General features: G+C 31.9%; 1 protein-coding gene across 1 annotated transcript; it reads left to right on the forward strand.

The window, feature by feature from the left end:
• The first annotated feature begins 5,184 nt into the window (after positions 1-5,184).
• LOC134681683 (uncharacterized) lies at positions 5,185-10,254 on the forward strand. Its single transcript, XM_063541330.1, has 3 exons — positions 5,185-5,305; positions 7,967-8,097; positions 9,813-10,254. Exons 2-3 carry the CDS (start codon positions 7,992-7,994, stop codon positions 10,187-10,189), a joined length of 483 nt encoding a protein of 160 aa, XP_063397400.1. The 5' UTR covers positions 5,185-5,305; positions 7,967-7,991; the 3' UTR covers positions 10,190-10,254.
• The last annotated feature ends 2,429 nt before the right edge of the window (positions 10,255-12,683 follow it).

Consider the following 12,683-nt stretch of genomic DNA (forward strand, 5'->3'; position numbering starts at 1 on the left):
CCTGGGATAATGGTTAGCAATGTCCGGGGATATGGGTAAGCAACACATAGAGACTATGGGTTTTGTAACATCGGGCGTTAACCAATCAAAATCCTAGATATATACTTAGCCGGGGATAATATAATAATCTTGACGGAGAATGGGATTGTGGAAAAACATATAATTTTCCTTCTTTTTTTCAAATTGGTAACGTGAAACACTCATCGAAGATACAATGCTTATGCCATCATACAATGTATGCAATATCACTGTACAGCATTACCGAATCATAAACACTTTCCTCTATCAATGATTTATTGAATTCCTACTAAAACATAAACATTTAACCTTATCAATGACTTATGGAAATCCTACCTAACCACAAACACTAACCGTTGTCAATATCTAATGAGGTTCTACTAAAACACAAACACTTACCCTTATAGATAATAATGGAGTTCGTACTAGAACACTGACCGTTATCCTCAATGTACTCTACCTTTTCCTACTGAACACTTATCCTAACCAAGAATTTATAGAAATCCTACCAAAACACTAACACTTACCCTTGCAAGTAATTTATTGAATTCCTATCTAAATACAAACACTATGGTTAAAAACGAAAGGCGCTGTGTACTATATAACTATGAAAATAAAGTTTTATCAATTAAGGGTTGTGGTTATATATATGAAAGGGAGAAGAACGCAAATGTATGCAATCATACAACGGTAATTGATATCCTAATGGATAGAAAGCATTTAAAGATTTTTTTTATCTGAGAATTCTTTTTTAATACTTCCTAAACAAATGATAAACATTTGCACCAAACGATGTTATCATTTTGATTGATACCTTAATTTGAACTGTTTGACTGTCTGTAAAAGTTTTATATTTGAATTGCATCTATAAAAAGACAAATATCGTATTGATAGTTATCAAAGGTACCAGGATTATAATTTAATACGCCAGACGCGCGTTTCGTCTACATAAGACTCAGCAGTGACGCTCGTATCAAAAAGTATTGAGCGTTATACATGTACCTGGTTTAACTATATCTTCTTTTCAAAATGAACATCATTAAATAATCTGGATTATTGGATCATTGTTCCGAGTATATTAAGCTATATCAATTTTTATGATAATAGCCATAATCAGTACAATCAGGTGTGCAATTTAGAATTAGAATTAAAATTCAGACATAATAAAGTTAAGTCAAAATATGGGTACAGCAGTCATCACTGTGTTACAATCTCAAAACAAGCAATCATTTACAAAAAAGGCAAAAAAGAATCTATCAAATTTAAAATCACATTCATTGCTTCGCGTGTCTGACTTCAAAACATGTAAACGTCACATAGGAAAACAAATTGTCGTTTAATGGTTATTCATATCAACTATAATTTCACAATGGGAATGGTGGTATACAGAGTTGAAAATCAAAAATTATGATAGAAATAATTTCAGAAAATTACCGAGATTTAAAAAAAAACCACATATGATTAATACCATTACGCGTGTAAAATGTTTTTGTCGTTTGTCATTCAAAGTATTTTCAAATTTATTATAGAACATAATACATATAATAGAACAGTTACATAATGACATATAATAGATCAATAACTTAATGACGGGATCTTTTAAAGTACAGGATCACGTTATAAGAACCAAACAAACACAAAATGTCTTATATACAAAATACACCAGCAAAAATGAAAGATTATACACACATATTGACGGGATGTACAAGTACCGAGCCACGTCAAATGGATATCACAGAAAACAAACCAAACAGTAAAAGTGATATTAATGATAGATCAAAGACAAACAATATAACACTTTGTTAAGATGATAAACAACGTCAGTACGAACAATATAGACATCAAGACCATCATGTATCAATTGTGAAGTTGATACGGAATATTTATCAATAAGGTTCTGGTACCTCTCGATAAACTTTTTTTGAAAAACGTTCTTTGAGATGCCTCTGGTTCATAAACTTTCTGCTAAGACACTGGTGACGTTTTACAAAGTATGAGCAGGAGCTGCAAGCTCTTGAATATAGAAATAGTTGGGAAATGTATATCCCCATACGCATGTGAAGTTGGTATATTGCTACTAAGGTGAGGGAAATGTATGATTATAAAATTAAAATCGTCTCGTTTGTCAAAGATTAGGGTACTGACATGACTATGCATGTAAAATTCGAGTGATAAGTCTAAAAATGAGATGGAGGAAGCCGTGTCTGTTATTTCTTAAATTTCTAGTTCTCGGGGATATATTAATCGCGCCCGAACAGAAAAAATCGGATTGATAATGGAAAGGACATCATCAATATATATGAAAGTGAAATTAAATAATTTGGCTTCTTTTATCTACTTGATTTTGACAAGTGTCTGAAGGAACTCCGATTTATATGAAAAGAAGGAAAGGCACATAGTTCGTTCCCATAGTAATGTCGACATTTTTTTTAAGTTTACCTCCAAATTCAACAAATATATTGTTGATAAGAAACTCCAGCATACTGATCACTTGTTCTCATTGTGTAGCATGTTTTATCCTTTTGTTCACTATTAACAAAATATGCCTTGTGACATTCCAAAGTAATAAATTTATATATCTTTCATGCGATTTTTCAATTTCACATGAGGAATGGTGGTATACAGGGTTGAGAAATCATAAGTTTCGATAGAACTAATTTCAGAAAAAAAACCGAGATTTAAAATTATCTAGAAGTTTTTTAGAATGTTTTAGAATCCACAAATGGTAAATACCACCACGCGAGTAAACAGTTTCACAGTATTTCTGAAGACCCTCTTTCATTGTGGACAGAATTTTAGTCAATTCTTAAGTGGAACAAGCATATGAGCCGGCAATGTACCGTTGTTTGTACGGAATTCTGTGACGTCCCGGTATCCAATACAAACAAGGAAAGTCTGTGGTGTTTAATGTGATATTCATTGAAGCCACGAAAGACTTATGATTTGCTAAAATCTCTTACAATGTCAAATGATATGTCTTTGTATGTGGGATAACCTAAATCTTCATTTATTCCTCATTCTTTTACATGACAATCGTAGTAATACGATTTACATACAAAGACCAAAATATTTGAAATTTTCACAACATAAAAGATAATAGACCTTTCACGGCCTCTTTGTCTCTGAAAACGGACTTTGGTTGATCATTCACACATTTAATTCAACTTATAAATGCGACCTGATAGTTTTTACCCATTGTGACACAGTGTCCAGTTCAACTTCCTCTCGTTAGGCCCATGCTCTGGCGCTGTCCTCAATGGAATCCATAGCTATTTTAAAATAAAGGCTTGAATTGATATGTTAGGGTTCTCTAAACTTGGGACAATGAGAAATTACCTATGAGAGATGCCCATGTTGAATTTAGTTTAAATTCTCAGTTATAACATGGCCATAGGGGTTGTAATTATAAGACGAGTGGGAAATGGCACATGTCGGAGATTATTTTTATGTATGTGATAGTTGCTGCTATACATTATGTTATACCTTGTAATATTATCCTTGCTAAAAGCTACTGATATTTATCTTACTCTCAAATTCATTGTGTACAGCGTGTAGCAGCGTAAAATATATATCAACAACATCTTATTTTCGAGGCTAACACAACTTTCATTCCGACACCATGGATTCGGTATTCCTTCTGTATCAACTATAATAAATAATAAAACGCAATATATAATCGTCATTTAATCCGTAAAACACTGCAGGACTCCGAAGCGCATTTCTGAATTTATCTTCATCAGGAACGATCAAAAGCCTAATATTTTTGTTAAATCTAACAAAATTTTAGAATGTTCAGTTTTGACCTTTGACATTGATAAAAGAAAATTGCACTGTACAAGTGATGGGTAATCGGACAAAACAAAAAAAGAAGTTAAAAAGCTTTAGAAGGATATATAACACAGCTGTTTTTTTATTCTTCAAGTTGAAATGCCATATTTTGATTGGCTAATACGAGGGTGTTATTTTTTCTATCACATGGCTGAGGGGACAATTGTTTTGAATGTTACCCTCTCGGCTTGACCAATCGAAAATAGGTAATTTAAATGACAATGACTTGAATTTACATCAAGTTATTAAAGACAATACTTAAAGTTCTAAAAAATGGCTCGGATTCTATTATCTGACTTTCAAATAAAAAAATAAAAAAATATTATACTGCACTCATTCTATTTGAGCAGTCAAAATTCGTTGACTGTATATTTCTATGTCATATACAGTCAGTAACCAGGTATCATTTTCCTCATTAATATTTGAAAAGTAGAGCCAGAACTATATTTGAATATTCATGACTGACTCCAATGTTTCAAATGTACTATGAAGCGTGGAACGACTCAAACTTGTTTATTTTGCAATAGTTGGAAAACACATATTTTACTTGTTAACATTTTTCTTTTAAACCTATAAATCATTATGTGTAATGATTCTTTTTAATATTCTATTCAATACTGAAACAATTTCGTTCACCATCGATTTATTTGTACATTTCACCATGTCCACTGTGATGTATATTTCTGAGCCAGATATGAGGCCTTTTGAAGGGGGATTTCCAAAGAAATTTAAAACAAATAAATAACAACAATACAATATAACAACAATTTGACTTTTTTTTCCCGTTTCGGATTGAATACTTATATCGTCAATGCATCATTATTGTCTATTTAATTCTAATCTGATGCTTTTCCTAATACCCGTAACGTTGTTAAGTACGTGATTACATATAAAATACTTTTAGATAAAATTCATTTGAAGAAGACAATAATGCTGGGACATTTAGGATAATAAATTAAATAATACATAGCTGAGAGGGGGATAGACCAGATTGGTACATCCTCTCAGCTTTGTGCTATTAATGTAATGCTAGTTGTGTGCATTAAAATCATTCAACTATATTTGAAAATTCACATGTACTTAAAGTTAGTACAAAAATGTACATCAGATCATTGAAGCATTTCCATGGTTTCACGATTACATCTGTTGGTGCAAAGTATTGGTTTCCACTTCTTTCAGAAGTGATGAAATTTTACAAATAACAATCTTCAAATACTCTCTATGCATTAAAACATCAATTACCGCTTTTTTTATTGCATACATTATCCCCGTTTGATGTATTTACATATGCATGCCAATGATTCAAAAATATAAACAGGTGTTCCCTTGAAGTTGAACATATATCACACCCCTTTGACAAAACTTTAACTTCAGAGTTGTTGAGCTAGCAGCGACATTAATTATTGAGAACGTTCAATGTTTCTGTTTTAGAGGAAATTCAAAAAATTTATTGACAACGGTAAGTGTTTGTGTTTTAGAAGGAATTCAATACATTATTGATAACAGTAGGTGTTTGTGATTTATTTTTTAACAGGGTAAGTGTTTGTAAAAATTCCATAAATTATTGATATGGTTAGTGTTTGGGTTCTGGTAGGAATTCCATAAATTATTGATTTTGTTAGTGTTTGGGTTCTGGTAGGAATTCCATAAATTATTTACAATGATAAGTTTTTGTATTTTAGTAGAAATTCCATACATTATTGACAATGGTTAGTTAATTATTAATTGACGGTAAGTGTTTGTATTTTGCAAGGTCTTTTTTCAAGTGACTGAGGCTCAGTTAGCCAGATTATGCATCTTCCTGTTATTATTTTGTTCACTGCGATCAATCTTTAAATATAATGTTGTCTTGCAACTGTTCTGTTTCTAGCAGCACTGGTTAAAGTAAGTTGTACAGTGATAAAGCATGCATTGGGTGTTACAATATAAGCCTGGTATCTTCGATGAGTGTTGCAAGTTACTAATTTGAACAAAGAAGGAAACAGTATATGTTTTTCCACATTCCCATTCATTGTTCATGAAATTGAACTTAAATGATATCTGCAAAGGGTCAATATTGTCAGAAGTAATTTCTTATTTCTCATTCCAATACTTAATGTTTATGCTCTAACATTTCATTTCATCATGTAAATATAAAGTAGCTATGGAGAATAAATCAGACAGTTGAAATTTTTATACTCTTTGGGTAGTCTGTGTCCTGATAATTAGTCAACGGAAATGAAACAGTGATAATTAAAAACCAATTTTTCAGAGAACAATTGAAAGTATTTCCACTAGTAAAGATCCATTTTGATATTGATATAGGAAAAATAAAATCAGTTAAAAATGTTAGTTCCTATGGCTTTATGATGTATTTTAAATATAAATTTAAAGCAAAGGTCAATATCTAGAACTTCTTATTAACCTATGACCTTGACCTCTATTTCAAGATCACAAACCAAGGACCTCAAATCAAAAGACTATATTTTGTTAATGAGTTATATCACCATACACGTATTTTTAAATACAAGAGTGGAGAAAACTCCCTTTTACGTTCAACGTCCTCTTGCAATCAAAATTTACGTGTAACGACATGTCACAACAAAAAATTTAGTTAAAATAATTTGTCGTTATCTTAAACAGTCTCTGGAAAAAAGAGAGAATAAGCCAAATTCAAAAATTAGAATATGACCTTGACCTTTGACCTTGACCTAGTTTTCATTTTTTTGGACCACGGACCTCAAATCAAAAGATCCTTGGTCTCCAGCACTTTTGGTTTACAAGATAGAAATGCATATCACTTTATCAAATACATAAGGGGAAATTACTCTCATATGGAGCATTCATATCAATTCGGTCAAAATAGGACAAATCATGCGAAGGGTATAATGAGCAATTTTGTAAAATAAATTTGTCGTAATATTTGACGGTTTCGAAGGAGTTGCGCACACAAGGAAAACAGTGTTTGGGGAGATAACTCCTACAAAGAAAAGTATTCAGTTACGCAGGGTAAATTTCAAAAGCGCATAAACTGTTTGAAATCATATACCAAATATCTAAGCGATATATTGCAAAACAAACATTTATCGCAAGAATAAAATTAGGCGGAAAAAATAAAAGTGGAAAGACCTAATAATCGAAAGTCGTAATCGAAAAGGCTGTGAAATATTTTTGTTTCAGGTCATTACAAAAACTGAACATTTAAACTTTTCTTAATTATATTAAGTTTAATCTTTTTAAAGTTGTCACTTGTTGATGAATAAACGATATTTTGATTTAAACGATGTCCCGCCTCATATGTTAATGCATGGATGTGACATCGTAATGCATGACTGATATTTCGTAATGACTCGCTGCAGCAATTTCTACGTTCATAATAACCAGTTGTCGAATTTTTCTTTTATAAAGAATAGGCAAGTCAATACATTATGAAGTAAATGGATAATAAAATACGGTTACAATAAGTCGTAATTTTGTGTCTTGCTGCTAGCAGTCATTTATTTAAAACCGTTTTGTTTCTTTTTAACTTCAAAATTGGTTTATCAAGCCAGCAAATTATATCGTAGACAAGGCTTATTCGGTTCCGGTGGACACATTTGTTACGAAATAAGACAGCAATATGAATATGAAACATCTTCTGTCAACAGACCACATTATGAATAATAGAGGCACACATAACATGCGTTAGAATATGCAACATCAAAGACTTATTGTTTGTTATCATTTATAATGTAGAACTCATTGTTTCGATAAATGTTAATATTTTTTTAACATTACGATTTCAGTATTTCCTGATAATATTTCAGATGGTATAATTGCAAACAGAACTAAAAATCCGTTCAAGAGTCGGTCTGTAATTACTTTTATTGGGAACACTTCAAACTGAATATTTCACACTTCTTTTACATTCGTCCGTTGATTATGTTCAGTAAAACCTGGAACTTGATTTGGTCAGGTTTTATTGACTCTCTACCTGTTTTTAATAATGTTTGATTTCCGTATTTCTATTGATACTTTTACAGAAAAACATGTAAACATGTACGGTTTGTTCCTGGGAATGAAAAGATTCTTGCATTTATTTTATTTGAGCTTACATTGTATACATTCAAATATTATATTTGAATAATTTTAATGATTACAGAGTCCATTATCGCCTGTCATTCGCAATGATGAAGACATCTATTTTTAGAAGCATCTTGTTGGTGTTGATCATGTTAATACATGTATGTCAAGTTGGTGGAATTGGCGGCAATGGGGTTGGTCCTTCTCCTGGTAAGACTTTATTTTAATCACGATTTTAAATTGTGATTCGCCGTTTCAAAATCTAATGCATCCTGGGTAATATTTTCAAAATCGTACACCAAAGCGTTTTGATTGATTTGAAACGTTATAAAAAATGGAAATTCAACCAATGACGTAACGTTATTTTCCCTTTTGGGTACGAACAATGACATTACCCATGATGCTTTAGATTCTGAAACAGCGAATTGATTGTCTTTCTTTTGTATAACAAACATTACAAAAGTTATTCAATTTTAACTGGAATATAAATATTGCAGATTTGAGTTTTGCAAATCGAAATTGATTTTGTTACACTTTTGAATGATACACAATTTACGAACATTGCATTTTATTTTATTGAGGACCACCTTCACCCAGTCCTATAACGTTTATGTTTAAGTCAAAGTTTCAATCTGTTTAATTAGGACGTAGAAGTCCATTTCTGTTCAACAGCTTGGTTATAATAGCATCGATAACAAACGGTAACCTACATATTTTGAATATAAATATATTTATGACAACATTTCACATCTGGTCTCTCAGGGTTATATAAGAATGCTATAGGACAGCAATATTGGGAAACAATAAAACTAAAGGTAGTCTTAAATTCAGAGTACTTATATTACTTCTTGATATATACCTGTATTAGAAATCCGTAGTTTTGATATCCAGGTTGGTGAGTAAAACAACCAAATTTCCCCGCATAAAAATGCATATATATGTATATATCTGTATTACCAATCAATAAATATAGTATACGCAAGATTATGGATTGATATGTATAATGTTTACATTAAAAGGATACGTCTCTTCAATTGTATAACATTTCTTATGATAGCAAAGGGTGATAGAAGAAATTGTTACTCGTCGAAAAACATTGTCAAACTTTAATCGCCTCGATTGATATTTGTTATCTCAAAGTAACAAGCTGCTCTACAACACTCCCAGATATGGGCTATTTCATTATGTTAATTAATCATAAAATAAATTTAAAAAAAAATGATTTTTAACCGCAATACCTGTTTGTACGAAGTACTGCAACTATGTGAAGAAAATTGTATTGATTGATTCTGTTGGCAGAGCAAATATTGTAGAGTAGAAAATCGTGACGAAATCATTTACAAAATGTAATTTGATTTTAAGTTGATAAATGACTAGAACTTTGTCTAAAATGAATATATTCTGACTTACTGTAAATATTAATTAATTGAATGCTGTTTCTATTGACATCGACACGTCATATGATTTTACCAAAAACAACTTTATTTCACATTTTCCTCCAATCGTTTTTGCTTGTTAATATTTTCAATTTAGATAGATTATAAACTAAAAGGCTTTAATTCATTTATTTACCGATCTTTGAAATAAAAATAAACAACGTTATGCATACCAGCTTGCTAAGGGAACAAAACTACTTTCATTTTAAAAAACAATTTCTGACATAATTTAATGCTTCAGGATTTACTTTGTATTCTTAATAGAGACAGATTGTTTATATTTATTATAAAGATCTGAATAGTTTTCTTTTGATTCAACATGCATTGGTATCATTTGACAGAAGCGAGTGACTTGATTTGCAGCAATTCAAAATATGCATATGAACAAACGAACTTTTTTATTCTAAAGTACTGTATTATCGTCTTTATCTGTGTATGTGTATAGTATACAAATTTTTTTTTATTCTTTTAAAATCTTTGTTTTTTCAGTTGCGTTTACAGCGACATTGCCTTTAGGTAACACACCAGTGTCAGTTGGAAATAGAGTCAAATACAATCAGGTCCATTGTGTTACAGGGAATCCACCTGTCTATAATCTCGGTACGGGCATCTTTACTGTTCCAACAGGTCAAGCTGGTGTTTACTCTGTGTCTGTTTCTATGATGTCAGGCTTTCAAAGTTCTCACCTTACTATGAGAAAGAATGGAGTGGTTTTGGTGTGGCTATTCACAAGCAACGATTACAATATGGCATCCCAAACTGTTAACGTTAATCTAGCAGAGGGCGACCTGATTTTTGTACAAATGAACAGTGGGTCGAGCCTGTTTAGTGTTTATAACACTTTCAGTGCTGTTAAAGTAGCATAAACTACAGGTAAACGTTCAATCTAAATTATAAGCAATTAATGTCATTAAATAAAGTTTGACATTTAGATATTGTTTTTATCGAGTAACCTAACAAACACATTCGATGTGTTGTTTAGGCTAGTGTTTACCTTATACATAAAACAAAAAGTTAATCCGATGTATGTATGACGGGTGCCACATGTGGAGCAGGATATGTTTACCCTTTCGGAGCACCTGAGATCACCCCTAGTTATTTGTTGGGTTTGTGTTGCTATTCTTTAGTTTTCTATGTTGTGTCATGTGTACTATTGTTTGTCTGTTTTTCTTATTGTTTATTTTTTATTAATGAGTTTGAATGTCCCTCTGGTATCTTTCGTCCCTCTTTTATAACTTCAGGATTGGGATACTTATATAAATCACAGGCCGTGTACTGATTGACCTAAACTCAGTGTTGTGTTAGTGTACTTCACATATAAGCTATACACAATTGCATTCTCATTGATAACACACAATATTTACATGTAGTTAAAGGTAGCACAATACAAAGATTTTTCATCCCCAATCAGATATCTTTAAACTGATGTAATTCCCCTCATCTTTCATAAATGAGGTACCAAACGAAAGAAGAAGGATTAATCTTTCAAATTGAGATAATTTCATTTTTACATAATTATTACATAATTAATTGAAATGTAATTAGTTGCCATATTGTGATGTCCATACTTGAATGAATTTAGCTTCTTTGTTATTCATAGCTTCCCAAAATATTTTATAGATTCTTGCACAACACAGTTTTATAACGCATTAAAGTGCGAGGTTTGGCATGCCACAAAACCAGGTTCAACCCACCACTTTTATTCCCCTTTAAAAGTGTCCTGTACCAAGTCAGGAAGATGGCCATTGTTATATTATTGTTCGGTTATGTGTGTGTTGCATTTTAACGTTGAGTCGTTTGTGTTTTCTCTTATTTTTAAGATATTGAGATAAGACGTAGCACGGTACTTGTCTATCCCAAATTCATGTATTTGGTTTTTATGTTATGCTTGTTATTCTCGTGGTGTTTTTTCTGATGCTTGGTCCGTTTCTGTGTGTGTTACGTTTCGGTGTTATGTCGTTGTTCTCCTCTTATATTTAATGCGTTTCCCTCGGTTTTAGTTTGATACCCCGATTTTGTTTTTTGTCCATGGATTTATGAGTTTTGAACAGCGGTATACTACTGTTGCCTTTATTTACCTCCAAATCTATGTCTCAGATTTTTCCAATTATATTTCATTCTCTCTTAAATCTTCAATGAAGTTTGCACCGTCAATTAATAGGAAACCACTAAATTCAATTGGGTATACAATTTGTTCTATTGATGTTTTTGAAAATCTGAGACACTGTTTTGGAGGTCAAGATGTATTGTACAAGAATTTATAAAAAAAAACTTTTGGGATGGTATGAAGAACAAAGACGCTAAATTCATTCAAGTATGGACATCACAATATGGCAACTAATTACATAATAATTAATTAGGTAATATTACCCTCGGGGACTGATAGTTTCCTAGCAGAGGTATCGACCCAGTGATGTAAAAAATCTAAAAAGAACACGTATAATAATATATCTTGACACTAAATCGCCTGCACTATGTTCGACACGCTAGACCACTCGACCACCTAGGCTTCGCTTATAATTAAGCTTTTGGTGACCGGATGTTACTCTCCTCCTCAGTTTTAATCTAGGGTCGTAATACAGTACATGATGATTAACATGTTTAAGGCATATAGATGAATTTGTTACAGATCTAGATCAGCTGAGTTATTTATTGTAAAGGAACCAACAAATTAGTGCAAGCTGTAGTCAAAGAAATAATTATATTATAAGTACACCTGAACCAATGCCAACTCTAGATCTACAACAGAAATTTTCCATCGGATCGTAAGCAGTGAAGGTGATACCGGACTGACAATACATTCTGTACACATAATATTCGTCTAAACATCAGCCCAATAATGATAAATCTGTAAATTTGCTTTCACAAATTGTTTTTTCTTCCCTCCGGATTCGAACTCATGCTACTGAGATATAGTGGCACCAAAGCAAGAAAAAAGAAGTCAAAAAAATAATTATATTATAAGTACACCTGAACCAATGCCAACTCTAGATCTACAACATAATTCTTCCATCGGATCACCAGACGTTATGGTGATACAGGGCTGCCAATACATTCTGATTATATAATATTCGTCTAAACATCAGCCTAACAATGTTAGATCTGTAAATGTGCTTTACATTACAATACATTAGAAAATGCCTGTACCAAGTCAGGAATATGACAGTTGTTATCTATTCGTTTGATGTGTTTGGACTTTTGATTTTGCCTTTTGATTTTTGATTTTCCTTTTTGAATTTTCCTCGGAGTTCGGTATTTTTGTGTTTTTACTTTTTCACAAATATTTTGTTCTTCCCTCGCCAGGATTACTGAGATATCGTGGCACCAAATCGCCTGCACTGTGTCCGACTCGCAAAAACA

This window comes from Mytilus trossulus, chromosome 8, assembly GCF_036588685.1.
Source record: "Mytilus trossulus isolate FHL-02 chromosome 8, PNRI_Mtr1.1.1.hap1, whole genome shotgun sequence".
Classification (NCBI taxonomy): Eukaryota; Metazoa; Mollusca; class Bivalvia; order Mytilida; family Mytilidae; genus Mytilus; species Mytilus trossulus.

Coding starts and splice junctions, on each gene's coding strand:
- LOC134681683 (XM_063541330.1), top strand. CDS start 7,992: ATGATGAAGACATCTATTTTTAGAAGCATCTTGTTGGTGTTGATCATG. Junction 8,098..9,812: donor TGGGGTTGGTCCTTCTCCTG/GTAAGACTTTAT, acceptor TTGTTTTTTCAG/TTGCGTTTACAGCGACATTG.